Source organism: Misgurnus anguillicaudatus, chromosome 21, assembly GCF_027580225.2.
Source record: "Misgurnus anguillicaudatus chromosome 21, ASM2758022v2, whole genome shotgun sequence".
NCBI lineage: Eukaryota > Metazoa > Chordata > Actinopteri > Cypriniformes > Cobitidae > Misgurnus > Misgurnus anguillicaudatus.
Genome location: NC_073357.2, coordinates 62,002,246 through 62,028,487, shown reverse-complemented (window position 1 = coordinate 62,028,487; position 26,242 = coordinate 62,002,246). Strand labels below are relative to the sequence as shown.

The 26,242-nt window shown below is 35.8% G+C and overlaps 2 protein-coding genes across 2 annotated transcripts; one reads left to right on the top strand and one right to left on the bottom strand.

Annotated features, from left to right (window-relative positions):
• Positions 1–592: 592 nt before the first annotated feature.
• mrpl21 (mitochondrial ribosomal protein L21) lies at positions 593–4,684 on the top strand. Its single transcript, XM_055217805.2, has 7 exons — positions 593–785; positions 1,186–1,246; positions 1,449–1,534; positions 1,762–1,925; positions 3,940–3,992; positions 4,251–4,354; positions 4,449–4,684. Exons 1-7 carry the CDS (start codon positions 692–694, stop codon positions 4,511–4,513), a joined length of 627 nt encoding a protein of 208 aa, XP_055073780.1. The 5' UTR covers positions 593–691; the 3' UTR covers positions 4,514–4,684.
• Positions 4,685–6,233: 1,549 nt separating this feature from the next.
• mapk8ip1b (mitogen-activated protein kinase 8 interacting protein 1b) lies at positions 6,234–24,052 on the bottom strand. Its single transcript, XM_055217691.2, has 12 exons — positions 23,573–24,052; positions 22,884–22,995; positions 19,944–20,150; positions 19,435–19,516; positions 15,391–16,218; positions 12,455–12,530; positions 10,627–10,802; positions 10,312–10,415; positions 9,806–9,913; positions 7,339–7,409; positions 7,172–7,270; positions 6,234–7,082 (listed from the first exon to the last, which is right to left on the bottom strand). Exons 1-12 carry the CDS (start codon positions 23,626–23,628, stop codon positions 7,010–7,012), a joined length of 1,992 nt encoding a protein of 663 aa, XP_055073666.2. The 5' UTR covers positions 23,629–24,052; the 3' UTR covers positions 6,234–7,009.
• Between the last annotated feature and the right edge of the window lie 2,190 nt (positions 24,053–26,242).

Below are 26,242 nucleotides of genomic sequence, written 5' to 3'. Positions count from 1 at the left end.
TTTAGTTTTTATCGAAAGAATGTACAATATGATTTCCATTATAAAATTATACCTAAATTAATTACATCAAACGATACTTTGATATGTATTACTATTATTAGTTAGTTTTGTTGAAGATTGTCTACATGTTTCGCAGTTAAAGCGTAAAGATACTGTTGATAACGCAAGATTACTAATAGACTTGTCAACCGACAGGTGGATGACGTCAAAGTTTCGCGAGAGCGATTTGAAAGTAGGCTCCTCCGTATGATTTCTCCAATCGCTCTCGCGGTACTTTGACGTCATCCTCTTATCAGTTAGGGCAGCGCCTCATGAAATCGAACAAGACTATTTTTTCATAATAGAAAAAGGAAAACTATTAAATATTTAATAAATTGTATCATATAATACATAAAAGTATTGCTTTTAATATGTACTTTAGTTATTCATACTGTAAAAATTGACTTACCATTAAAGAACAATAAAGATACAATTTACGTACATGCACACATATACGTCTCAGTAGCCAAGCCATTAAAACGTTTAATATATTTAAATAATAAACGTAACGTGAAGAAAACGCTAAAAAACACTACACTGAAGGGAAACATAGAGGGAACAGACTTCGACAGAACACCGGAACCTTTGTGTTCAGCTCGTGTTTCCGGAGGACAGAACTATCAGCGGATCAGCGTGTTTCCGCCTGGTTCTCATGATGGCGATGACTTTGATCAGAGGGAATTTTACAGGAATATTAAGAGTTTTTCATACAACAGGATCTCATTTCTCTCCGTCTACAGCTACACGTCTGTATCTCATTTATTTCATTGATATCGTTGATGATTGTATTACTGTTATTACCTCACGTGACTTATTTATTCATTTCTGCATAGGATCATACTGCATTATCATAAAAAAGAGACGCAATTATTTTAAAACCATGCATGTTCAGTTTAAAGCATGCTGTTTAGTTAAATGAAATGAAACAATTGTTGTTAATATAAAACAATATACATTTATATGGACAGTTTAAATGATAATGTGGTAGTAATAAGTGTAATATTTTACTGTACGTAACTGATTTTTATGTTTAGTTTTATTGTTTTAATTCCCCACGTGTTTGCATTTGTTATGTGCATATTAGCTCGGTTCATTCATTCATAACGTAATGTGTCGAGCTGATGACGTCACTGTTATATTTCACAGGCTGTTTGGTTCCTACATTGACATGTTATCAAAACTCTTCAAGCGTCACAAACCCTGCAAGGTAAACATTCATCATGGTGTCCGTGTGTGTTTTAATCTCTGTATTGTTTTTATTTCTCATGTACTGTTCAACATCTCATCTTCAGATATGATTGATTTAAGGCCATGTATGAATTAATTTGCATGTTGATGTTGTTTAATGCTCCTGTGACATGAGCGGGCGGATGTTATTAAAGTTCTAATGTATTTTAATTTCTTCTCAGTTTTGTTCCACACACATCATTATCTAAACCACCATGGCCAGAACTACCAGCATTTGATCCTGAAGATGAAGAGAGAAAACATGGAGGTAAGATAGAAACTAAAGAGCTGGAGATGACTGAAGTTCATGTTTATAATTCGGGTACTCACAATAAAGCATTATAATCAGACACAGCACTGTATATGTTATGATCTTCTCTATGACATTACTATAAAACACACGCAGCAGCAGAGAATAGGAGAGTTTGGATTGAAATGACTTAAACTGATTAATTTTTTTGGGATATTTCCTGTGTGAATGTTTTATATTCCCAGTGCTTGTTCAGAAGGTAAACGGCCTCATTCAGAAAGGAGAATACGGACGATTGTTTGCTGTCGTTCACTTTGCTGGCCGTCAGTGGAAAGTCACAAATGAAGATTTAATCCTTATTGAAAACCACATTGATGCCGAGTGTGGTGACCAAATCAGAATGGAAAAGGTTTGTCATCAATCCCAGAATCCTTGGCTTCTTTTATCTGCTGTATTCAGATAATCATTATTAAACACAGATGTGTATAAACGATATTATACTGTAGAGATGGTTTTAGTTGGTTGAGATTTAGCTGTGTGCAGTGTGCTAAATTGAGTGAGGGGGCTAGGGTGATCTCGGACCTCCTATACACATTATACGGGATAAAGCACAAAAATATAAATTAGGGTGGTCTTATGGTTTTATTAAAATACTACATGAATTAAAATTTGTCGTGCTGCGCTATCACAAAGCAACACTGTCCATTATTTTTCCCAATTTTGCAATAAACGGATCCAAAAGATTTCTGTCTGAAACTAATGTAAACTCTCAAGTGCGCCTCACGCTGTTTTCTGGAGGAATTGACAGATTGAGAGATATAGATTTAGGGAGTTTAAAATTCTTCTCAAGCTATTATACAAAAAATTGATCCAGGATCACATCTTACTTGGCTAGGGGACCCCCATAACCTTTGACATAGTTCGAACACTGTCTGTGTGTAGCCGGGTCATGAACAGCTTTAGTGTTTCTGTGTGTTAAAATACTGCAGACTGACAGTAGAGCTCAAAGATCTATTGAAATTATTGAAACATTGCCAATAGGGGTGGGCGATATGACCGAACTCTTTTATCACGATAGGATTAATTTTATATCATGATAACGATATGTATCACGGTAGAGTTTTTTATGTTTTAATAAGGTTTAAATCTTTAATACCATAGAAATGTTCATAATTCTCACAAAAAACATATACAAGCATAGAAAGAAGATAAAAACAATCAAAACTCAAGCTCTCTGAAGATAAACAGTCAATGACATAAGAATGATAATAAATAATTATGCATGTATGTATAAGCCTATATTTTTTTTATTTAAGATTTTCTCTCAATGCTGTTTGCTTAACACGAGTGACAGACAGGAGCAAAATTAGGTAACTTCCCCTTTAAGACCAAAGTCCAGATCCAATACACTGTTACAAATATGCGCTTTCTCTTTTAGCTGTTTTCTTTCTCTTAAGACCCAACTGGTCGTGTTCATGAGGATGCTTGCAAAGACGGGAATTTTTACGCATATGTGTATTTAAGGCAAATAAAGCGGAAAAATGCTCACGAGCTTAATGAGCAGCGGTCGCGCGGCTTGCGCGCACCTCACAGACAGAAAGAGCAGCGGTTGCGCAACTTGTCCGCTCCTGACACACAGAAAGAACGCTTGCATACAGATCTGTTGTCTGTGTTTCAATGGCTTAAAATAACTTGTTTTAAAACTGCAGTGCTTAAATACGTGTACAAACGTAACGTTTTTGCGACCACGCGCACAGGAGCTTGACGTGGGCGCGTAACCTCGATAGAAACGATAGTCCAAAATCTCTACCGGTTGACAAATTTCTACCGGTTAATTATGTCTACCGGTTTATCACCCACCCGTAATTGCCGATGTTAATATGCAAATCACAATGGTATTTTAATACTTCAAAAAGTTATGAATAGTCAAAGTTTTAAGTGGATTCAGTTAGCAGAGAAACTGGTGACACAGAGAGATTGATGCTTTCTTTTTCCTCAATGTGTATGTTGGTTATATAATTGTACAATTATAAAAAAAGACATACTTAAAGGAACAGTATGTAGGATTGTGGGCAAAACTGGTATTGCAATCACAAAACTTGTGGCTAAAACTGGTACTGCAATCACACAACTGGTGGCCAATACACAAAATGACAACATAAACATCAGTTGAGGGCTGCAACTCCACTTTTTTAAATGACAATATCCTGACCGGACCACTGTTGTCAGTGATATAAGTATTTGAAATTAAAATGATTTCTTAATTCTAGTGACATATCAGGGCCATTTTATGATTCATTGATATACATTTCTTACATGCTGTTCCTTTAAAGCATTATTGTTGCATACAGTATGTCATATTTGACTTCAATATCATGCAGCCCTAACAGACGGTGGGATTAAATAGGCGTTTTTGTTTGCAGGTGCTGTTGGTCGGAGGAAATGATTTCACTCTTATTGGAAAACCACTTCTAGGGTAAGATGCATGTTTCTAGTTTTACATATAAACTAGATGTCTAAATGATTTGGTTAATAAAGAAACAGAAAACTCTTAATATGTTTAAGCACAAACTCATGCAGGAACGTTTAAATCCACAGGAGCATCTTTAAATGTTTAAACTTAAACAGAAACCTTTCATCTTTATTAATCCAGGAGATGATTTGTTATATGGAGATGATGTTGTGTCTATAATAACACTATATGATCTATACTGTCTGTTCTTCTGTCACGCAGCGGTGATCTGGTGAGAGTTCAGGCCACAGTTATTGAGAAAACTGAATCCTGGCCAATGGTTCACATGAGATTCTGGAAGAGACATCGATACCAAAAAAAGAGAAGTAGGTTTGGTTTTAAATCCAGTGATAGTGTTGATGTGCATTAGTTGTGTTATTTTAGTGCTTTAATGTAATGCATTTTGTTTTGTTTTTGCAGTCATTATTCAGCCTCAGACTGTGTTGAGGATAAACACCATTGACATCTTGCCAAGACTGCTTTAATTTGTTATTTATCTGCCGTTTCTGTGTAACATCAGGCCTGATTTTTAAGGTTTGTGGTCATGTAAATAAAGTTTTCAAATTAATATCTTTATAGTTCTATTAAGTGAAATAACATATGTACACAGACGAATGTTGCCTGTTGTATATATCTAAATAAAATGTTTTTCTTTATATGGTTTGTAACATTTCTGTGTAGTATGACTTTAACAACCTTTTGAAGGAACACGCCCAGATTTTGGGAGTTTGGCTTGTTCACCGTGTCCCCCAGAGTTGGATGGGTCCATATACCTTTCTCGTCTCCGTGAGTGCTGTAACCCTGTCTGCCAAAGCCCCTGCTAGCTTAGCTTAGCACAAAGACTGGAAGTGAATGGCTCCAGCCAGCATACTGCTCCCAATAAGCGACAAAACAACGCGAACATCTCTCTATTTATGTGTTGTGATTTGTATAGTCACAGCGTGTACAAAAAACAAGGTCACATGAGACACAGCCATCTTTTAACAGTATACATACTGGGAACTATATTCTCAGAAGGCGAAGCACTGCTACCTGGGCGGAGTGATTTGCACAATTCTGACCGAACTCTCTGCTCCTCACCAGGAGGCTTCTCGGGTGCTGTAAGCAAATCACTCCGCCAAAGTAGCAGTGTTTCGTCTTCAGAGAATATAGTTCCAGTATGTATTCTGTTAAAAGATGGCTGTGTCTCATATCACCTTGTTATTTGTACACGCTGTAACTATACAAATCACAACACATAAATAGAAAAATGTTCGCGTTATTTTGTCACTTATTGGGAGCAGTATGCTAGCTGGAGCCATTCACTCCCAGTCTTTGTGCTAAGCTAAGCTAGCGGGGACTGCGTCAGACAGAGTTACAGCACCCACGGAGATGAGAGAGGTATGCATGGACTTATCTAACTCTGGGGAATACGGTGAATAAGCTAAATTCCCAGAATGTGGGCGTGTTCCTTTAAATATTTTTAACTTTAAAAGCTTTAAAAAACTGATGGGTCACGTGCCTCCTCCGATTTTTGAGTTCATGCAACCTCAAAATCAATGACGCATCTTTTCATCTCTTACTTTGTTTTATTGCAAATATGAGCAGTTCATCAATTTTCTGATATTTTCGCTGATTTAGTCACATGCTTTCTTCTGGACGCAATGAATTATTAACGAATAACCCAGACGCAACAGCTACCATAGTGTTCGATTTACCCTATAACTGTGTACGGAGATGATGGTTTGAAGTCCATATTTTAATGTTTATATCTAAATTCATCCTTAGGGGGCACATGTGCTCAAACTCAGAGGTCAAATATGATGCAAAAATGCCGCCTTCTAATAATTTTATATAGATACGTTTTATAGGCTAGTTTTTAAAAACTTTTATGCTCTTAATGCAATTAAAATATGTGAAATAAAATTATTAAATAAAATTTAAAAAAAAACATTACTTTCAGATCTGTTTAGATTGCATCCCTGAAATCTTTAATGGATGTTTGGTTCAATTGATCAATTATAGTTTTTCCAATAGGTAAGAAACCATAACCTTAAAACCAACATGCCTGCAGTGAAATATTTTTTAGGTCCAAGATATCAAAAAATGTGTGGAGCAGTAAATATTTACTGTAATAAGTTTGATACATGCTAACATTTAGATCCTGATTTCCCCAATATAATGTCACCAAATCTTTATTTTATTAGACAGAATAAATCAAACAGGTTTTGGGAAAGAGTGTATTTATTTTCAGGAACTCATGGTTTTAAAGGGCACACATAACTTGTGCTTTATTCATGGATGATGCTCAAAAATGCTGAATACTTTAATAAAAAGAAAAAAAACGACTTCAAAAGTTTATTAAGACAAAAGTCGAGTGAAACTGAAGTTTAGCTTTCAGGACGTCCACAAGGTTTCTGTTTCCATTGAATTCATCTGTGTGAAGGTTATGTTAAAAACAACTCATATTCTCATTAACTTTATGAATTATTGCCTGGAATTGTAATTTTAAAGGTTATAAGCAAGTTAGATTAAAAGAAACAATTGTACCCTTTATTTGCTTTTTTAGTGTTGTAATATACACTCAGATTTATTACTGTATATATTATTTTCTGTTTCAAGACATATATTTATTTTGGTGATCTATAATGATTTGAACAGAATAATAATCATGAATCTGAGAGATGTGTTGATGTCATGACGCACATTAACATCAATGAGTTTTAGATCTTATGTAGATTTTACAGACGGTGGATGTATTTTTGTGCTATGAAAAATAGAAGCAGATCTGTTAAGTGAACGCAGAACCAAAACACAGCAGCGACATCAAAGATCTGATCAAAAATAATCTCAGCATCCAGGAAAATAATTTCTTTTCTCTTCTGTGAGTTTTCTAGTTTACGTGCATTTTTTTAATGCTTCATTTCATTATCCAGCCAGCAGTCCATCTGTTTGGTCCTTATGTTTGGTCAGTCTTGTTAGTCTTATACAGGAGATCAACGTTACTCCAGATAGATGTCTTCTGTTGGACAAGAGACCTCCACAAACTCTTTGTAGTAGAAGTGAAATGCTTTCCTGTCAAACACCACAGATATTAATAAAAAAAAACAATTCAAGAAGTGACTAGAAGTCGTCGTCATTCTATATAATCTGAATAAACAGACCTGATGGATTGTGCCAGAGGTTTAGTGGAGTTTTCAGACACAAAGACATGGCAGGCGAATCTTTCATCAGCCGGGTGTTTTGTAATGAAGCCAAAATATCTGTGAATATATCCAGATGTTAAACTTCAGACTTCAGACAAATACTGTAGTGTAAAATAATCACTTACTTTCTGTTTTTGGGATGATAACCGCAGAATGAAACGTTTTTCAAATGGAAAAAGTGACTGTACTGTCCGCTCTGTAGAAACACAAGACACGCATCATAAAGATCTTCATTTAGGATGTACACGATGAAAGTTTACTCATGTGTCTCTATTACTGTATTCATTTATAGTTTGTAAAAAGTGAAAGTTAGATTAACTCAAAAAGTTACTTCAATTTGTAACACCTAAAAAAAATTTCTTTCAACTTCAATTTTCTTACTAAGTGAAAAATTTAAAGGGGACATTTCACAAGACTTTTTTAAAGATGTCAAATAAATCTTGGTGTCCCAATGTGACGTATGTCAAGTTTTAGCTCAAAATCTCATAAGGATACTTTATTATAAAATGTTAAATTGCCACTTTGTAGATATGAGCAAAAATGTGCCGTTTTGTGTCCTTTAAAATGCAAATGAGTTGATAAAATGCAAACACTGATTACCAAAATGAAACTCAATTGTGGTATCAATTACTTTTTGTCTCTCTGCACTAAATGGCGTGGTGTGGTGGTTGGATAGTGCAGCTTAAGGGTTGGTATTATTATAATAAGATCCCCTTATGACATCACAAGAGGAGCCAAATATCAATGAGCTATTTTTTCACATGTTTGCAAAGAATGGTTTACCAAAACTAAGTTACTGGGTTGATCTTTATCACATTTTCTAGGTTGATAGAAGCACTGGGGACCCAATTGACCTATGGCTAAGTCACGCCCCCCAAACACGATGAGCCAATCACAGTGCGCATAGCTAACCCAATACAATCGGTACATGCAACTCCAACACTAGTTATCCCGAGAGGCTGGGCGACGTGTATTTTTTTTCCCTTTCCCAAGCCACATTTCAACCGAGATAAGTTAAGTGTTGGCTCTGGATTAAGTTATGTGGTAAACCACAACACCAACTAAATGTGGATAAATTAAACAAGGATGTCTACATCTGTTCTAAGCTAAGTCAACAACGTATATGAACGTTATCTTAAACATCTCTAACGTAACGTTAGCCTAACATTAGAAAACGTTAACGTTAGCTTCTAGCTGCGTTGTACATCATATCACTTAGCTTCATTAACGTATCTGTAAATAACCCACACTCAAAAAAATAAACTTGGTTGGAGTCAGTTTTACTAAATAATTTCTTGTTCACTTTACTTAACAAATACAAGTAACGGCATATGATTAATTTAACTTAGTTATTTCAACAAAAGACTGTGTCTTGTCAGCTTTACTTCAAAATTATTTGTTCAGCCAATATAACATTGTTGCGTAAAAGTAACAGATTAATAAAACCAATACAGACTTGCATCTCATTGGCTGATGATGCTGCAGTGTATTATGGGTAAATTGTTGTACCCTCTTGCAAAAGTGTAGCACAATTAGATAGTGGCCAAGTATAAGTTAAGTAACTTGTTCTGATATATTTTAGAACAAAACAAACCAACAAATGGTTTGAAATGTAACATTGCATTTCAAATATGTTTGTAATATGTTTGATAAACTGTAATTAAATAAAGGTTGTATTGAGCATCTGCATTCTGATTGATTGATTCGTTGTTATAGAGTTATTAAATCATTATTTTTAATTTTGTTTTCATCAATTAAATGTTTCATAATAGTGACTTTACTATTCCTTTAGTCCATGCAACATTTAAATTGTCAATTTTACACAACTTTTTTAGTAAATACAACTTACATTTTATTTGTTGACATTACCTAACAAAGCTATGTGGAACCCACTTGACGAAGTTTTTTTTAAGTAAATCCAACTTTTTTTTTGAGTGCAGATAACAAATGTTATTTGTAATAGCATGTTGTGCTGAATTATTCATGTAAATACTGTAGCACCAAACTAATGGAGATGTAACTTGGTAAAGATGGTAAAAAGGCTTGTCCTGGAAACGTATGCAACATACACCTGTAAATATTTAATTTGATCATGATGGCAACAAGATGCATTTTATCGCGTTTATACGGTGACCTGTAAATTTTTGCGTGGAGCTGAAGCTTTTCATCGACATTCTCAACAATAAAATTATTTATATAAACCTCCAATGCATAGTTAAGGCCCTTTTGGTGACTTTGAGATGATATATAGTCTCTGTCTCCAAAAATCATCGATTGCCTCCTGTAAAATATCAATGCCTATCACAATCATCAATATTGATTGTTTGTCGGAGTGAGTGGAGGGGGCGTGGCTTAGCCATAGGTCAATTATAGCACTTAAACATGGAAAACAATTTTTGATATCTCCCCTTTAATATGGAAAAGGTGTAACATTTTTAAAGCAATACTAAAGCCAAATATCTATTGTGTGTGTGTGTGTGTGTGTGTGTGTGTGTGTGTGTGTGTGTGTGTGTGTGTGTGTGTGTGTGTCTGTGTGTGTGTGTCTGTGTGTGTGTCTGTGTGTGTGTCTGTGTGTGTGTCTGTGTGTCTTACACTTTTAAAGTCCTCATGTACTGTAAGCTTGAGTCCTTTCACGCTGACCTCCAGACTGCAGGTTGATGGTGGATTATAATGAAGTGTCAGTCTTCTGTTCACTGCGATCTGAAATCAATCAATCATACAGCAGAAGTCAATCTGAGATCCTCACTTCTGCACATCTTTGTTTCTGTTTCTTTTTTGTGTAAATTCAGTAAAAAAGCCATAAAAACCATAACAGTAATTCTGAACAATGTTTTTATCTGGTTATTATTATTTGATGTCATATCTTTAGCAAGTGTTATTATAAATTGAACTTGTGGTGTACTGTATTGTATTACAGTGTCCTCATCTAATAATCTAGATTTGACTTTATTTTGATTGATCTTTTACTTCAGTATATTACATAAAGCTCAGCATTACGAACATAACCCATCAACAGTATCTGATTCACGCTATATTATCAGATTACCAGCTGAAGATGATGTTGAACTGACAGCATTTATTGTGATGATGATACAAACCTTCTGCATAGCTGCACACAGCACATCATTGCCTTTGTGATGAAAAACCTGAACAGAACCCAGAAACTTCAGTCTGAACTCATCCATCCATTCATAACTCACTCCTGTTAGGAATATCAAAGAAATCAATCGCATTATATATAAAAAAAAAAAATTAATCATTAAAAACACAGAGAGCGACGAATGAATAAAGGTAAAATGTTAAATGACCCCTCATAAATGCAAATCTTGTTGAAGAGATGCTTGTTGCCATGGTAACAAATGAAAAGCCTGAGGCATTAACATCAGTTCAGAAGTGTTATTAATCTCTCGTACTTTTTAAAGTGAATTCAGGCTCTTTAAAGACCTCGGTGGCGTAATAAGCAGGAAAGATTCCTCGAGCTCCTGTCCTCATGTTATATCCTTCATACCAGTAATCTTCATCCTCAACCTCCACTAACAGAGGATCATTAACATCAAGCTCCAGTTCATCTTCATGACGGGGAACAAACCTGAACGACACAAGATCATACAGTATCAGATCAGTCTGTTTGTCAATAAACATAATCAACGTGATCTCATGAGAATATGTGTGTATAAAGTGCGGTTGTACCACATGTACATTTACTTATGTTTTAATACACACTTAAACGTAGATTATCAACGTGTTGACAGGACTAATACGTATTAACTGCTTTACAGACGTACAGATTTGTACTTATTTCTATTCATAAATATTCAAATATAGCAGGTCTTGACAATGACAATGTTTTCGTATTTTCTGACTTATTTAATAAGACGGTTTACTCATTTACCTAATGAAATGTTCATGACTTTCAGAGAATTACACAATATTAAACAGGACTACACTTTAAAACCTTAAAATGAATAAAATTTCTCTAATCAATTAACCATTTTGTAATATTTAGTTTGTTTGCAATGACGCACATAAACACGTTTTCTCCTATAACAATAATTACACCAAAACACCACATAAATACAAAAAAGATCTTAATTTTATTCATTCGCTGTAATCCACATCTTTAAAATTCATACGATTGCGAGGAACAAATGGAAATGTATCCAAGAATCGTAAACATCAAATCTCGTGTTCGTTATGAATTCAAGTATTGCGCCTCAAGAAGCTGTATGATACATCGCTTTACGGCAGTGATATAAAACACTCATTGGCTCTTGCTTCCCTGCACTCTAAAAAATTTGCTGTAATTTTGCAGCTGGTTGCCAGTAACTTACTGTAGAAGATAAAGTCAAAAAATGTTTCATGTTCATTTAACTTTGAACAAACTGTTGCCAGTAAATAACATAAATGTAAAATCTACAGTAAGTTACTAGCAGCTAGTTGCCAGTAATACCAATTAATACTGTAATTTCTACAGACATTTTTTACAGTGTGCTAAAAAAACAATAAAACTATTACAGGAAATTCTAATGGTTTCCATTAAAATACCAATAGGAACCATTAACTTTTACCATTAAAACCACTACACTGTAGTGTGTTTTGGGCCATATTCAATTAGAACCAATAAAATTCCCAATAAAACCAATAGAATTTTCTGTAATGGTTTTATTGTTTTTTATGTGCAGGGATGCTACATCACAGAATTGCGACATTGCCGTCTTTTACTCGATGTACTTTTGAAATTTGAAATGCGCGCCTTGACAGAGAGAAGCCGGATTAACATTCTCGTTAAAAGAAATTAGAAAAACAAAACAAAAAACGTTTCCAATCTTTCAGATGAAGCCAATACAGAAGTGATTTAAACTGCAATTCATTGACTGACCACTTGAGGCTCCAAAAAGGAGTCAATTTCCACAGACCCCCGTGTTAAAATGCCCAACTTCACAGCAGAAAATATGTGTATAGCTTGGTACAAAAATTGCAAGCAGCCACCTCAGCTTCACCCACGTCCCGCCTCTTTACCGATTTTCAGTTATCCGTGAGTGATGGGCGGTGGCACGATGCCAAGATGGCAAAGGCAGGCACCGCCTATTGGCTTCAAAAAGCTCTTCACAAACCTATGGGTGACGTCACGGACACTACGTCCATATTTTTTAAAATCTATGGCAAAACTCATTTCAACCTGGACAGAATCTCAAATATAAGTGAAACCTCTTGTAGGTCATTGAACGTGTTGGTGTTTACCTGTAAACAGCTCGGTGTGTTTGTTCTCGTTCTTCACCGTTAATAATGCAGGAAAACAAACCAAACGATTCTGAACCTACAGCAGACAAACACGTCACAGCAAATATTATAAGAGTTTCATTTGATTCAATCTTAACCTGATTCAAAACATTTCAGTTATTCATATGGGTCTCTGGTGCTGTTTTATTTCTAGTTAAACCACCAGGAACCCAAATGAAACCATAAATTTGAAATGTTTATTTGATAGATAAATTGTGGTGTATCACAGTCCTGGTGTGTGGTGAGATTCGTCAGGTACATAGATCTTGAGTTCATGATGGGAAAATCCATGCAAACCTTAACATGAAATGTCAAGTTTTTTACCATACTTATATCTCAGATATCAATATTTGGTGGATTAAATCTCTATGCAAAGCCTCTGGTAAAGTTTTTAAAGTATTTTTTAAAGACTGCTTTGGTTTAATGGGTATTAAAAAGGGAGGTTTGGGTGGATTTTTGTTAATGTGGGATGTTTGTGTTTACACACAGCCAACACACATTTAAGTCCAAACATCGTGTCAAACTGGATTTTGCATAATATGGGCCCTTTAAATATTGAAGCGTAATCTTAAACTTAAAAATGAGATTTAATTGAAACCTTCTTGACTACTGTGACGTTGCTATAATTTATACACTGCAAAAAATGATTTTCAAGAAAAAAAATCGTAGTATTTTTTGGTCTTGTTTTCATTAAAATATCGAAACATTCTTAAATTAAGATGCTTTTTCTTGATGAGCAAAACGACCAAAGAAAATAAGTCTAGTTTTAGACCAAAAATATCAAATTTAAGTGATTTTGTGCATAAAACAAGCAAAAAAATCTGCCAATGGGGTAAGCAAAAAATCTTGAAAATTTTTCTTAAACACAAAATTCAAGAAAAATTAGCGTACCCCATTGGCAGATTATTATTTATTTATTTGCTTATTTTTTGCACAAAATCACTTAAATATGATATGTTTTGTCTAAAAACTAGACTTATTTCTTAGGTCATTTTGCTCATCAAGAAAATACATCTTGATTTAAGAATTTTTTGATATTTTTACTGAAAACAAGACAAAAATACTAAGAATTTTGATTCTTTTAAATAATTTTTCGCAGTGTACAAATGAAGTTGAATTAGCTTAAGTTATTTCAATTTTAGTTATTTATAGCAACTATAAAAAAGTTTAAATGTCATTTTTAAGTTGATGAAATTTATTACAATATATGCTCGAACAGAAAAGACCTCAAGAAACTCATAGGCGGCCACTGACTTCTTTTTTCGAGGGCGCTCGATGCGAAGTTTGTCACAACATGTATGTAGCCCGTCATGTGTGTGGTTTGTCATTTCAAAATGTGTTTTGCGCGTCGAGTGAACCTATGTGGGTGATTCTCACGAAACCATTGAAACAGCACGGCACTAATGATTTTAGCTTTAAAATGTGTAATATAGTAACATTAACAAGCATCAGAATTAACACAATACTGTGTTCTACCTTGCACAATGTGTGATTTCAACATAAGAATTTATAATTGTACATTTTATCTCATTTTCTGCTGAAATTCTCATTACCGCAATGTGTCCGGCTGTGTTTGAACATGCTTTATGTTGTAATTAAATCAAATTAACACAAAAATATTAAGAAAAAAAATAAATGGATGTTTTGCTAGACTACTTTAGATGACAGAAAAAATATTTACTGAATATTCATGTATAATAATAATGAAGAAAAATTAGGAAAATGATGTGTCCATGCCTGATGTTCTCATCCTCCGCAACACTTTTTGAGAACAGTTTAAGCACACATACAGAATTTTAATAAAGTTTGATTTTGAGTGACCAAGCACATGGACCAGTTACTTCAAGATGGCTACTAGGTAAGATCATTTTTTTACAGTTAATTTGAAATATTGTCTTGTCAGAATGCTTACACGACATTTTGATTATCATTACCGCAACAGATGCTTATTAAATGTTAATTTAATTAATAGAAGCATAATACTTTGATTTTAAATGCATGTGCAGAATCTCCAAATTATGTTCTTTCAGGTTTGTCATGTCATTTTGAAAATATGTCAGTGTTGATGTTTTCTGACTGTTGCGGTAATGAGATTTTTTAGGACTAATTTTTTAAAATATGTTACAAAAAGTGTTAAATGATAAGTAAAAGTTTTTAAATTAATGTTCCTATTTACTCCAGACTTTGTTTTTCAATGTGTGGTGGGAAAAAAGTAAATGTAAGCAATTTTTACATTTTCATGCTTGACATTTTTAAAGGCAGAGTCCACGATGTTTGAAAAACGCTTTGGAAAAAGAGACGGGCCGACTACCAAAACACACTTATAGCCAATCAGCAGTAAGGAGCGTGTCTACTAACCGACAACCTTGCCGGGTTGCGTATGTGTGGGGCGGGTCTATCAACAGAAGGTCCAAAATCTATTAGGTTAGGGGCGTGTTTGTTTAGGTGATTTCGAATATCAACATTGGCTTTCAAACATCATGGACTCCGCCTTTAAAACCAAGTTTTTGTGAGAATCACCCATGTGCATCACATGTCTTGTCAAAATAAGTGCCTGCTGCAGATGCGTCTTAAGGGTTTATGATAAGAGACGCTTGTATGTCTCATGCGTAAGCAGAGTTTACTGTTAAGGGAGTGTCTTGCGTGTATTTCGTTAACGTGAGCGTCTCTTTTATCATAAACGGTTTTGACGTGTGCAGCAGGCACTTATTTTGACAAAACACGTGATGCACATGGTTCACATGACGCATCAAACACATATTTTGAATCACGAGCCGCCACTGCTCAAACTGGTGAAGTAAGATAAGTTCACGTATACTTTAGATGTACAGATTTCCCTGAAACCAAAAAAGGTCGATTACAAGTAGTTCCTGAATACGAACTATTATAACACTTACTAGTGGAGCGTGAGCGGCCGTTCATGAAAACATTGACAAACTTTCGAGAAAGCGGTCCGTCAGGGGTGGAGCTCTCTGATGGACAGCCTGAAGCTTCATCTTTCATTCCACCTCGACTTCTTCCTTCATCATCTTCATCCTCCAGCACTGACTCGTATGGAGATGACACGCAGTTATCGTAGACTGTGGCCGCGTCGCTGTCATCGCTGTAACCGTGGTAACACTCCTTCAGACTGACCAGTTCCAGCTGATCGTGTTCATCGAACACCAGAGTGTATTTGGCCGAATCGTAGGAGAGTCCGTTCGTGTCCGAGTTCCTCGTGGATGTCTCGTGAGGAGCCTCACCGGCACCACAGTCTCTATAACACAAATCTTCTGATCCCATGAGATCTTCTCCAATGCTGTCAGGCTCCTGAGCAAGTAAAGAAGAGTAAGGAGGTGGCTGGAGTTCATCCTCCTGCTCTCTGAACGAGTTGATCATCTGTTCGTGTATTGGTGACTGGTAGGGTGGAGGAGCTTCGCTGTCTGCGCTGAGGGCCGCAAGGGCCCGAGTGAATGCTGAAGATCTCTCCGGCTCCAGGGCTTCAGTGCAGCGCTGTACCGGGGTCAGATAGATCTCTTCCGTTGGCTCGAGACGCACGTCTGTTTGGTAACGGATGCGTTCACAGGTGTCTGTGGATCTACAGGTCTGGACAGAGGTTTTGGAGGAGCAGCTGATGGTCAGCACTTCTGTGGAGGTGCCACAATCTTTCAGTCGACTCCGAGCACCAGCGCTGCTCTTCTCTTCATCACTGAGACAAAAGTGCTCATGAGAGGGCATCAGTTCACCTGAATGACACAAAACCACACAGATGAGACTTCACAACTATCAAAAAACAGAAGTTAAAGTCTGTATGTCTCATCATTGCAGTGAATGAAAAGTTAAAGGTGCAGTGTGTAAATTTAAGCGGTATCCAGTGGTGAGGTTGTGGATTGCAACCAATGGCTCAGTTCACTGATCACCCCTCGCTTTGAAACGCATAAAGAAGCTACGGTAGCCATCGTCAGAGACAACTTAGTAAAAAAAGTTTTTCCGTTAAGGGATCTGTAGAAACATGGTGGCACAAAATGGCAACTTTTATGTAAGGGGACCCTCGTATGTAGATAAAAATGTCTCATTCTAATGTAATAAAAACATAACAGTCTTTATACACCCCTGATCATATAGTTTTGTATATTATTTTGCATTTCTGTCAAGAGATCCTTCTAAAAATTACACACTGCACCTTTAAGATTCATTCACATTTGTGTAAATGTTTGTGTTGTTGGCATTGAAAAAAGTTTTGCAAATGATGATGACTGACTTAGGATCTGACCTTAGATCAGATTTGTGCTCTGCTCTGTAAAAACCATCAGCAGTTCAAAGTTGTATTCATCACAGTTCAAGAATTATAAGCAGAGTTGTCATTGTTTTATAGTCTGGCTGTATAATGCCAGGTTTTATTATGACAATAACTTAATGAGGACATATCATGAAAATCTGACTTTTTCCATGTTTAAGTGCTATAATTGGGTCCCCAGTGCTTCTATCAACCTAGAAAATGTGAAAAAGATCAACCCAGTAACTTAAATTTGGTAAACCATTCGCTGCAAGCATGTGGAAAAATAGATAATTCAGATTTGGTTCCCCTTGTGATGTCAGAAGGGGATCTTATTATGCCCTTATTCTGCACTATCCAACCACGGCACTGCCATTTAGTGACGAGATCAACTCATTTGCATTTTAAAGGACACCCAAAACGGCACATTTTTGCTCACACCTACAAAGTGACAATTTTAACATGTAATAATAAATTATCTGTGAGGTATTTTGAGCTAAAACTTCACATATTTACTCTGGGGACACTAAAGATATATTTGACATCTTAAGAGTCTTATTACATGTCTCCTTTAAAAGAGCAACTGAGCAGTTTAACAGCACCACCTGCTGGCCATAAACATCAATATAACATTAATAATATTCTACTGCAAGTAGTCGCGATTCTCCCTGGTGGTTACCAGAGGAATTGCAGGGGGTTCGTGAGTGGGTGAAAAACAATAAATTACAATAAATCAAATTATACAAAAACAAATAATATATTTGACTTGTTTAGTCATGTCATGTGACCATTACACTTCAATATATAAGAAAACTGAGAACTTGTACAAAATGGTTTTATGTACCAATAAAAAGCAAATTACCTGTAATTACAATAACAGGTAATAACGACAATAACTATGTAAAATACTACTGATAAAAACTTTAAAATGGATGAAAAATGAATGTTTTTGAAGTTAAACACAAATTAAATTATTTATATATTTACGAATGCCCAGAGCCGTTTATTGGGTGCTACATAGACAATCGTTTCAATTATACCGTATATGACGTATGTAGGGCGACATAAATTCAAACGTAAACGACCTTTATCAGTACGTGTGCAAACAGCTGAAAGCTATGCAACTAAACCGGTAGCTGTATATTGATATTGAAAAGCAACACAATTTATGACAACCACATGATATTAATAAATACCACTTACCATTTATAAGTTAATTGTACTTCGTCGATGACGATGTCTAGCAGGTTGGTCCTATAAAACTCTGTGGCTATCATGTCTTGCCATATACAAACATCTTTCTTGGATATGAAATAGTTAAACACTAAAAGTTGCTCTTTTTTAAATAAACTTGCGTTCAAAACTACTTAGAACACTATCTAAGACTGCATGGAAAAGTAACTTTGCGTCTGTTGCCGTGTTATAACAAAACTGCTTCGGTGTGTCGCATAGACTTGGTCATCGTCTTGCTGCCCCCTCCCCATTCTGTGATTGCTTTTCTATTTCAGGGGAAAAAAAGGGTTCATACTTTCCATGCTAGACTTGAAACCCAGGCTATACGGCGTATCTTTTCGTGTCATTTTATGCATTGGTTTCTCTTTTTTTCTCAATTTTACCGTTGTTGCTTTGGGTAAGGGTTAGATTTGAGGTTTGGATTAGGATGTCATTTAAAGGTGCAGTGTGTAGATTTTAGTGGCATCTAGTGGTGAGGTTGCAAATTGCAACCAACAACTCAGTTTGCAGCTCACCCCTCGCTTTTGAAATGCATGGAGAAGCTACAGTAGCCGCCACAGGACAAACATATCACCATTGAAGATAACTTAGTAAAAAGTTTGCCTGTTAAGAGCTTCTGTAAAAAACATGGCAGCACAAAATGGCGACTTCCATGTAAGGGGACCCTCTGTGTATGTAGATAAAAATGTCTCATTCTAAGGTAATAAAAACATAACGTTCATTATTAAAAAAAAATTTTTTCACCCCTGATAATATAGGTTTGTATATTATTTTGCATTTCTGTCCTTCTAAAAATTACACACTGCACCTTTAATGCATAGGATTCTCCGTTTTTTGTCTATTTTTAAACCTTGGAGTTGGGGTTAAAATTAGGGTTTGGATGTCATTTTATGTAAGTTGTTCTAACCCCAAACCCAAGCAATAAAAAACAATAGTAAAAAAAACAAATTTGAGAAACCACTACATAAAATGACATGAAAAGATGCATGGTATAGGACTGACGAATCATATGCACGCAATGTATTATTGGTCAAATATACTGACTTGCTGTTACATTTATTACTTTTGCAGATGCTTTTATACAAAGTGACGTCATCACAAACAACCAAACAGCAGGCCAAAAGATAAACATTTCTCTTCTTTTGTTATCGAAACAGACACGGAAATGTCAGTAATTTTGTAATGATGTTGCTGTAATCAGCGTTTTATAAATGATACACATGACTGAAGTTGGCAGCACAGCTCGACTCTTTTGTCTCTGACACAACAATGACAGACTCTCTCTCTCTCTCTCTCTCTCTCTGTGTGTGTGTGTGTCTCTCTCTCTCTCTCTCTCTCTCTCTCTCTCTCTCTCTGTGTGTGTGTGTGTGTTTCTCTCTCTCACACACACACACACATTTGTAGTTTGTGTTGTTGAAAAATCACATCATCATATCATCAATATAATACTGACCTGTTTTGAGCGGTGATGAGGTCTGAGAGATTTTCTCCTGCCAGCTGAACTTCTTCGCCAATGAGTTGTTATTTAGAGAGTCCTGTGAATGAGACACAACACACAGTCTCAATCTGATCTCAATCTGATCTCAGTCTGATCTCAGTCTAATGTGATATTCAAACTTATGAAGAGCACTTGGGCACAGAGCTGAAACACACAGGAGTGTTTGTCTGCATCAGTGTGTGTGTGTGTGTGTGTGTGTGTGTGTGTGTGTGTGTGTGTGTGTGTGTGTGTGTGTGTGTGTGTGTGTGTGTGTGTGTGTGTGTGTGTGCGTGTGTGTGTGTGTGGCATTTAAAGTGATCCCCAAACTCTTTCCAAACTCTCCCCCCATCTGTCCCCCCCTCTCTCTGTCTCTCGCTTTCTTTCCCACAGGCATTTAAACACAGCATCACGGTGAGAAATTTGTCAGATTTGACATAAGAAGATTTGACGCAGAATAGAAAGTATGTAGGTTCAGTGTTTCTTACCTGTGTGCGTGGTAACTGTGGGAACAGGTTGAGAGTGGTTGGTCTTTTTGGACGATAGGTATCCATGGCGACAGGAAGAGCAGAATCCACAGCAGGTGTTTTCCTGTCATATGTACTCCTATCAGTTGGAGTTGTTGTCTGTTCTCGACTCGATGCGCCTCCCTCCACTTTATCCAAACCGCTACTGGATGCCTGCATCACATGATCCTGCAGGGATAGGAAAGATCGACTGTCAGTCAAACGAGAGAGAGGCCATAGAGACGCAGTGACATCAGACCGGGCCTTTATCTCAAATACAAAGACTATTCATGTGGGGCCGGTTTACATTACAATCACACACACAAACCTGAACACCATCCAAAAAACAGCAGAAATGTGATTTTAGGCCAACTCTTCATATGATATGAGCATATGTCACTCTTTATTTTGGAAGGTAGTTAAGTGTTCATGTAACTCAACTGGTAGATCACTGTGTTAGCAACGCAAAGGTCACAGGTTTGAACCCCAGTGAACACAAATACTGATACACATATAGCTGAAAGACACCGTAAGTCACTTTGGATAATAATATCTACTGAATGAATAAAATGTGTGACAGGTGGTCCAGACCATATGTGACCCGTGCTGGCAAAATGAGTTGGAATGAGCAATTAAAAAAAAAAGATTTATGTGTGACTTGTTTGAATGGGACAAAATGACAGAGCTACACGTGTTTGAAGTTGATGGAGTCAGCAATGTTAACTCTGGGAGAAATCCAGTTAAAGGTTTTTGAAGGTTCCATTACTTAAAATCACCAATAGATTTAAAACACAAAGTCAAAAACAATTTATAGGAAAAATATATCTTCAACTTTTTTCTTTCTTTTATTGTTTGATAGACATTGAGACAGACCGCTTTAAAGGGGACATATCATGAAAATCTTTAAGTGCTATAATTGGGTCCCCAGTGCTTCAATCAATCTAGAAAAGTTGAAAAAGATCAAATCAGTAACTTGTTTTGGTAAATCATTCTCTGCAATCATGTGAAAAAATAGCGCATTGAAATTTGTCTCCCCTTGTGATGTCAGAAGGGGATAATACCACCCCTTAATCTGCACTGTCCAACCACATCACAGCTCATTTGCCTTTTTAAGGACACACATAAAAAACTGCACATTTACAAAGTGGCAATTTTAACATGTTATAATAAATTATCTATATTGAGCCTTGTGAAATGCCCCCTTTAAGATCTACTGTAATGCAAGGATGTAATCTTACACATCAGATATTTTCCCTCAACAGTTAACCAAACATTCACTTGAAACATAACAGATTATATCTGCATGAATTCTTGTCGAAACAGATATAACTTTAATTCTGTCTGTGTGCATGCTTCAGATCTGTCAGTCAGCAAGCAACTCTTGCACTTTATTTTCTAATTCCTGCATGTTTTAAAACCCAAACCAAAATGTCAGATTCACATGTGGATAAAGACGCGTCTTTGTATTATATTAAGCGTTTAGAATGGTACACCTCTCAGAAAACATACAAATAAAAATCATTTTAGATGTTTAATGAATATTTAGAGCACTGGAATCACTAGACGAAGGCTTAAAGGTGCAGTGTGTAATTTTTTGGAAGAATTTCTCGACAGAAGTGCTAAATAATATACAAAACTATATTATCAGTGGCGTAGAAAGACCTTTCATAATGAACCATTATGTTTTTTTACCTTGGAATGAGACGTTTTTATCTACATACAGAGGGTCCCCTTACATGGAAGTCGCCATTTTGTGCCGCCAGATCCCTTAACGGAAAACTTTTTTACTATGTTGTCTCCGACGATGACATGTTTGTCCTTTGCCGGCTACCGTAGCTTCTTTATGCGTTTCAGAAAAGCGAGGGGTGATCAGTGAACTGAGCCATTGGTTGCAATTCACAACCTCACCACTAGATGCTCCTAAAATTTACACACTGCACCTTTAATGTACTTAATTTTATGAAAACCTCAATTTCAACCAAAATCGACATTTATACTTTCTTTTGCCTCTATTGTGACTTATTTCATGTATGTGTCTGAAATGTGTAAAGTTTATTATGTGATCTTTAAAAACACCAAAACATCAAGTAAACTATTAAAAAGCTTAATGCTACATTTGCACTATTTACAGAAGAGATCAACATCTGATATTTGAATCAATCTTTAATATCACCTGCTTGTTATGGGATGACTTTAGGACTTTTAACTGTGAGCAAACTCATAGGGGCCAATTCTAGACAGGGTTTAGATTAATCCAGGACTAGGCCTAAATTATATTATCTTATTTTTACAAACCAACCTTACACAAATCAATACTGGTGTGCATCTTGAGACAAAACAATGTCACTAATATGTTTAGATATTTCACTGCAAGATGTTTTTAAATTACGGCAGATCAAACATGCATTTTATTCTGGGACAATAGGATAAACCCTGTCCGGGAAACTGCCCCATGATGGCAGTGTTGTGCAGCTTTCAGTCAGGTCAGGGAAACAACACTGTCATGCATTTACAATAAATGAACACTTCTGTTTAGTATCGTTAGAGATAAAGAAATGAGTTGATGTCTTACATATCCAGAAGTACATTATTGAAATGTTTGCAAATTTTCAATGGCACTAATAGCCTGGTGTAGATCACTAGAACTGTAAATGTCATGTGACACGTCTTAAGAATACCTTCAATATAACAGCAGACAGGGAAAATATTCATGCATTTCACACTTTAATCAAACATGCATGAGATATTTGTTCATGCATGACCCCAATGTGGTTCAAATGTTGTTAGAGAAAAATGCTGCATGTGTGAAAGTCCAAACTAACATGAAGCAGAAGATGACAGAGAAGAAGAGGTGAGAGAAATTAATTGAAAAGGTTTGGAGCTGAGCAGGTGATGTAGAAATATTGTGCATCATTTTTTCACCTTGATTTCAGAGGCATTGCAGCTCGACCTGAGCCCAAATTCATCCCTGATCTCTGTGATTTCAGACAGATCTGGATCTTCAAATTCTTCCAGGCCAATGTCATGCGTCAGCCTGTCAACACAAACACATTCATCGGGTAAATAATGACATTCAATACAGATAGCACAGCATGCATTCCTTATTTAAAATAAAGTCAATTAAATGATAACATGTAACCTACACAGTATTTATTAATCTGGCTGCCACATTGACAACAGGGTTGTTTACAAATGAAACTGTATGGATGAGATTTAATCAAATCTTTAATCAATCTCAGCTTAATTTGACTTTGATTTGAAGACAAAACATCGGCTAAATGCAGGCTAAACACATAAACTTTATGAAACTGTGATGCAACTTGATTTGAATAAATGATATGATCATGCTAATGTTGTTCTTCATGTCTTAGGCCTTTAAACTGTGTCAACAACCTGAACATGAATAAACAAAAACAAACAAACAAACACCTCCTTATTTTACAAGCTGGGGTGTGAATGTGATTCACTCGTGCATTTAAATGCATTTTATAGTCAAAACTTTGCTGTGTGTTTGTGATCTCTCTGACTATACGTCACACGTGTACATGATCACTTCGTCACACACAGACACATGAAAACATCCATATAATAAAAGCAGGATCATGTCATACCATTTCTCCCACTGTTCCTCTGACCATTCCTCTTTTCCATCACTGTTGGAGTCCATTCTGTAAGCAATGCAGCGTGAGATTGTGATGACAGCTGCTCAAAACATTCATATTCAGATATCTTCATCTGTCACATGAAGCTGCACAGATCACATGAGATGACACCAGCGCATGCAGCACATTCATATTTTCCATTTACTCTTATATCCAGTATTGTGACGTAGATTGTTGTCCTCCAAACGCTGGATCTCGGTCTCCTTCATCCACCTTCATGCTTTCATCTACATCGCTGCAGGATTTCAGAAAAGAGTCCAAGAAATAAAACAGTGAGAGAGAGAGAGATGATTTGAAGATTTGAAGAGTCACAGTGCAGAGAGATGATGCTGAGACACAATTCAGTTTATTCATAATTCAGCATCCAATTCATCCAATAGCAGTCGTGTTTTCAACATCACCCATCCCCCAGCATCTCTCTCTCTCTCTCTCTCTCTCTCTCTCTCTCTCTCTCTGAGCTCTCGAGGGTGTCGTGGTGGATTGTATTGTATTGTATTATATGTGTGTGTGGATACAGGTCTATTAATTTTTCCTCTCTCCTCCTTCAAGGACGCAGTAAAGGCAAAGCAGCCAAAGTAAATGGAAAGATTATATCATATACACAGAATATGGAGGGTGTGTTTTAAAGGGGCCATGTCACAAGACTTTTTTAAAGATGTCAAATAAAATCTTTGGGGTCCCCAGACTACATATGTGAAGTTTTAGCTCAAAATACCACACAGATAATTTATTAGAACATGTTTAAATTGACACTTTGTAGGTGTGACCAAAATGTGCCATTTTAGGGTGTGTCCTTTAAAATGCAAATGAACGGATGAAGTGCAAACACTGATCACAATGATGGTGGTTTGTTGTAATTGAAAGTCAATTGTGCTGTTTCTTGCTGCACTACATGGCAGTGCTGTGGTTGCATAGTGCAGAATAAGGGGCGGTATTATCCCCTTCTGACATCACAAGGAAATTTACACTGCTTCATGTTCAAAGAAAAATATTTGGTTATTATATTTATATATATACCCTAAAAATAGCTGGAATAAATCAAAAAAGACAAAGCAAAGCTAGGGTCTTACCACACAACATCAATAATAATCCAAACAAACACTGAAACTGTGACAGAAGTTTCATCTCTCATACACTTAAAAATAGAGGTACACTGTAAAAAAATGCAGCATTTTTGTCAAATCAACATATATTTTTATGTAACTTTAAAGTTAAACAATTTCAACTTGTTTTTATAAGTTATGTCAACTATTCACAGGTCAAAATTTAATATAGTATGTTCAATTGACTTGCAAAACCAAGTTGTTTAAACTATTTTTGCCATTGTAATGATCCGGTTTTGTGTTTTCCCTTATCAGGTCTCTTATTTTGAAGTCTTGTATTCAGTGGTCCATGTTTGTAGTTCTGTGTAGTTCTTTTGTTCATTGGTCGTTGTGCTGATTGTTTTCCATGTGTGTCTTGTTATCTGCTGTGTATATATGGTCCCAGTGTTTCAGTCGTCCTTTGTCAGTTGTTGTCTATATGTGTCCCAGATTATTGTGGTTCTGTGTTATTTGTTTTATGTTTTTATTTAGAAAAACCCTGTGTATGGATCCAGCCATAGAAGAACCATTATTGGTCTCTCAAAAAATCTTCTTTCATAGCTTTTAATAATGTAGAGAACAGTTTTACACTAGACACAGGACAAAAGTCCTTTAATGAAACAGAAATGTATTGGCAAGGGTTTTCAAACAGGAGTCTGGGGGCCTCGAGGAGGATTTAAGGGTCCCCGGAAAATTTCAGAGAAAAAAGACAGAAAGTTAATTTATTAGATATTTATCTATTTCTTGCTACATACATTCCAGAATAATTTATGTTTATAAAAACGTCTTATTAGATTTGTAAGGGATAATTTCTTGTAAAGCTGCATGCAGTACAAATACATTTGTATAAACCGCAGAAAAATTGAAGAGACCACTCCAGTTGACTTGAATCACCATTTCTAGATGACCGTTTCTGTTCAGTGTGTGTTAAATTTAGACAAAAGCAAACCTCAGGTGTGACATAAAGTCACCCAACAGTAAATGTAAAAAGCTGCATGACAAGATGTGATTAAAAATCTGGGTTTTTAATAAATTAATAAAAATAAAATACATGTAAAACATGAGTATTTTGTTGTTAAAAAAAATTAATTTCAACTTGTTTTTCTCTGCGGTACTGAAGATCGGGAAACACTGCACCTTTTTTTTGTTGTTATTTTGACCATGTTTGCCTTATTTCAATTTTCAGTGCATAAATGCAAATAAAAATATCATTTTTATTAAGAATTTATCAGTAATCTAGAAAAACTGAAAGAGACCATTCGAATATGTATTTGTTATAAATATTTAAATTGTTATTTACATTTTAGGAAGTGGGTCCCTCACAAAAGGTTCATCATATTTGGGGGTCCTTTGCATCATAAAGTTAGCAAAAATTATTCTTCTATGCCATGTTGAAGTACCTGAAATGACAATAAAGACGGTCTGACTATGTGCTTTTCTTTATAAACAAAAACAATTTCTCCCAATTTGACCCGTATGATACATATGAATGTTTGTGCTAAATAAATAGAAAAACAGCTAAAAAGTTATATGTCAG

What these genes read in the sequence shown, in the direction of transcription:
- mrpl21 (XM_055217805.2), top strand. Translation starts at nt 692, where the DNA reads ATGATGGCGATGACTTTGATCAGAGGGAATTTTACAGGAATATTAAGA. An exon ending in ACCAAATCAGAATGGAAAAG is followed by an intron (nt 1,926 to 3,939) that starts GTTTGTCATCAA and finishes TTTTGTTTGCAG; the next exon opens with GTGCTGTTGGTCGGAGGAAA. An exon ending in ATTGGAAAACCACTTCTAGG is followed by an intron (nt 3,993 to 4,250) that starts GTAAGATGCATG and finishes TCTGTCACGCAG; the next exon opens with CGGTGATCTGGTGAGAGTTC.
- mapk8ip1b (XM_055217691.2), bottom strand. Translation starts at nt 23,628, where the DNA reads ATGGACTCCAACAGTGATGGAAAAGAGGAATGGTCAGAGGAACAGTGG. An exon ending in GCCTGAATTCACTTTAAAAA is followed by an intron (nt 10,416 to 10,626) that starts GTACGAGAGATT and finishes TATTCCTAACAG; the next exon opens with GAGTGAGTTATGAATGGATG. An exon ending in CCTCTGGCACAATCCATCAG is followed by an intron (nt 7,083 to 7,171) that starts GTCTGTTTATTC and finishes GGTGTTTGACAG; the next exon opens with GAAAGCATTTCACTTCTACT.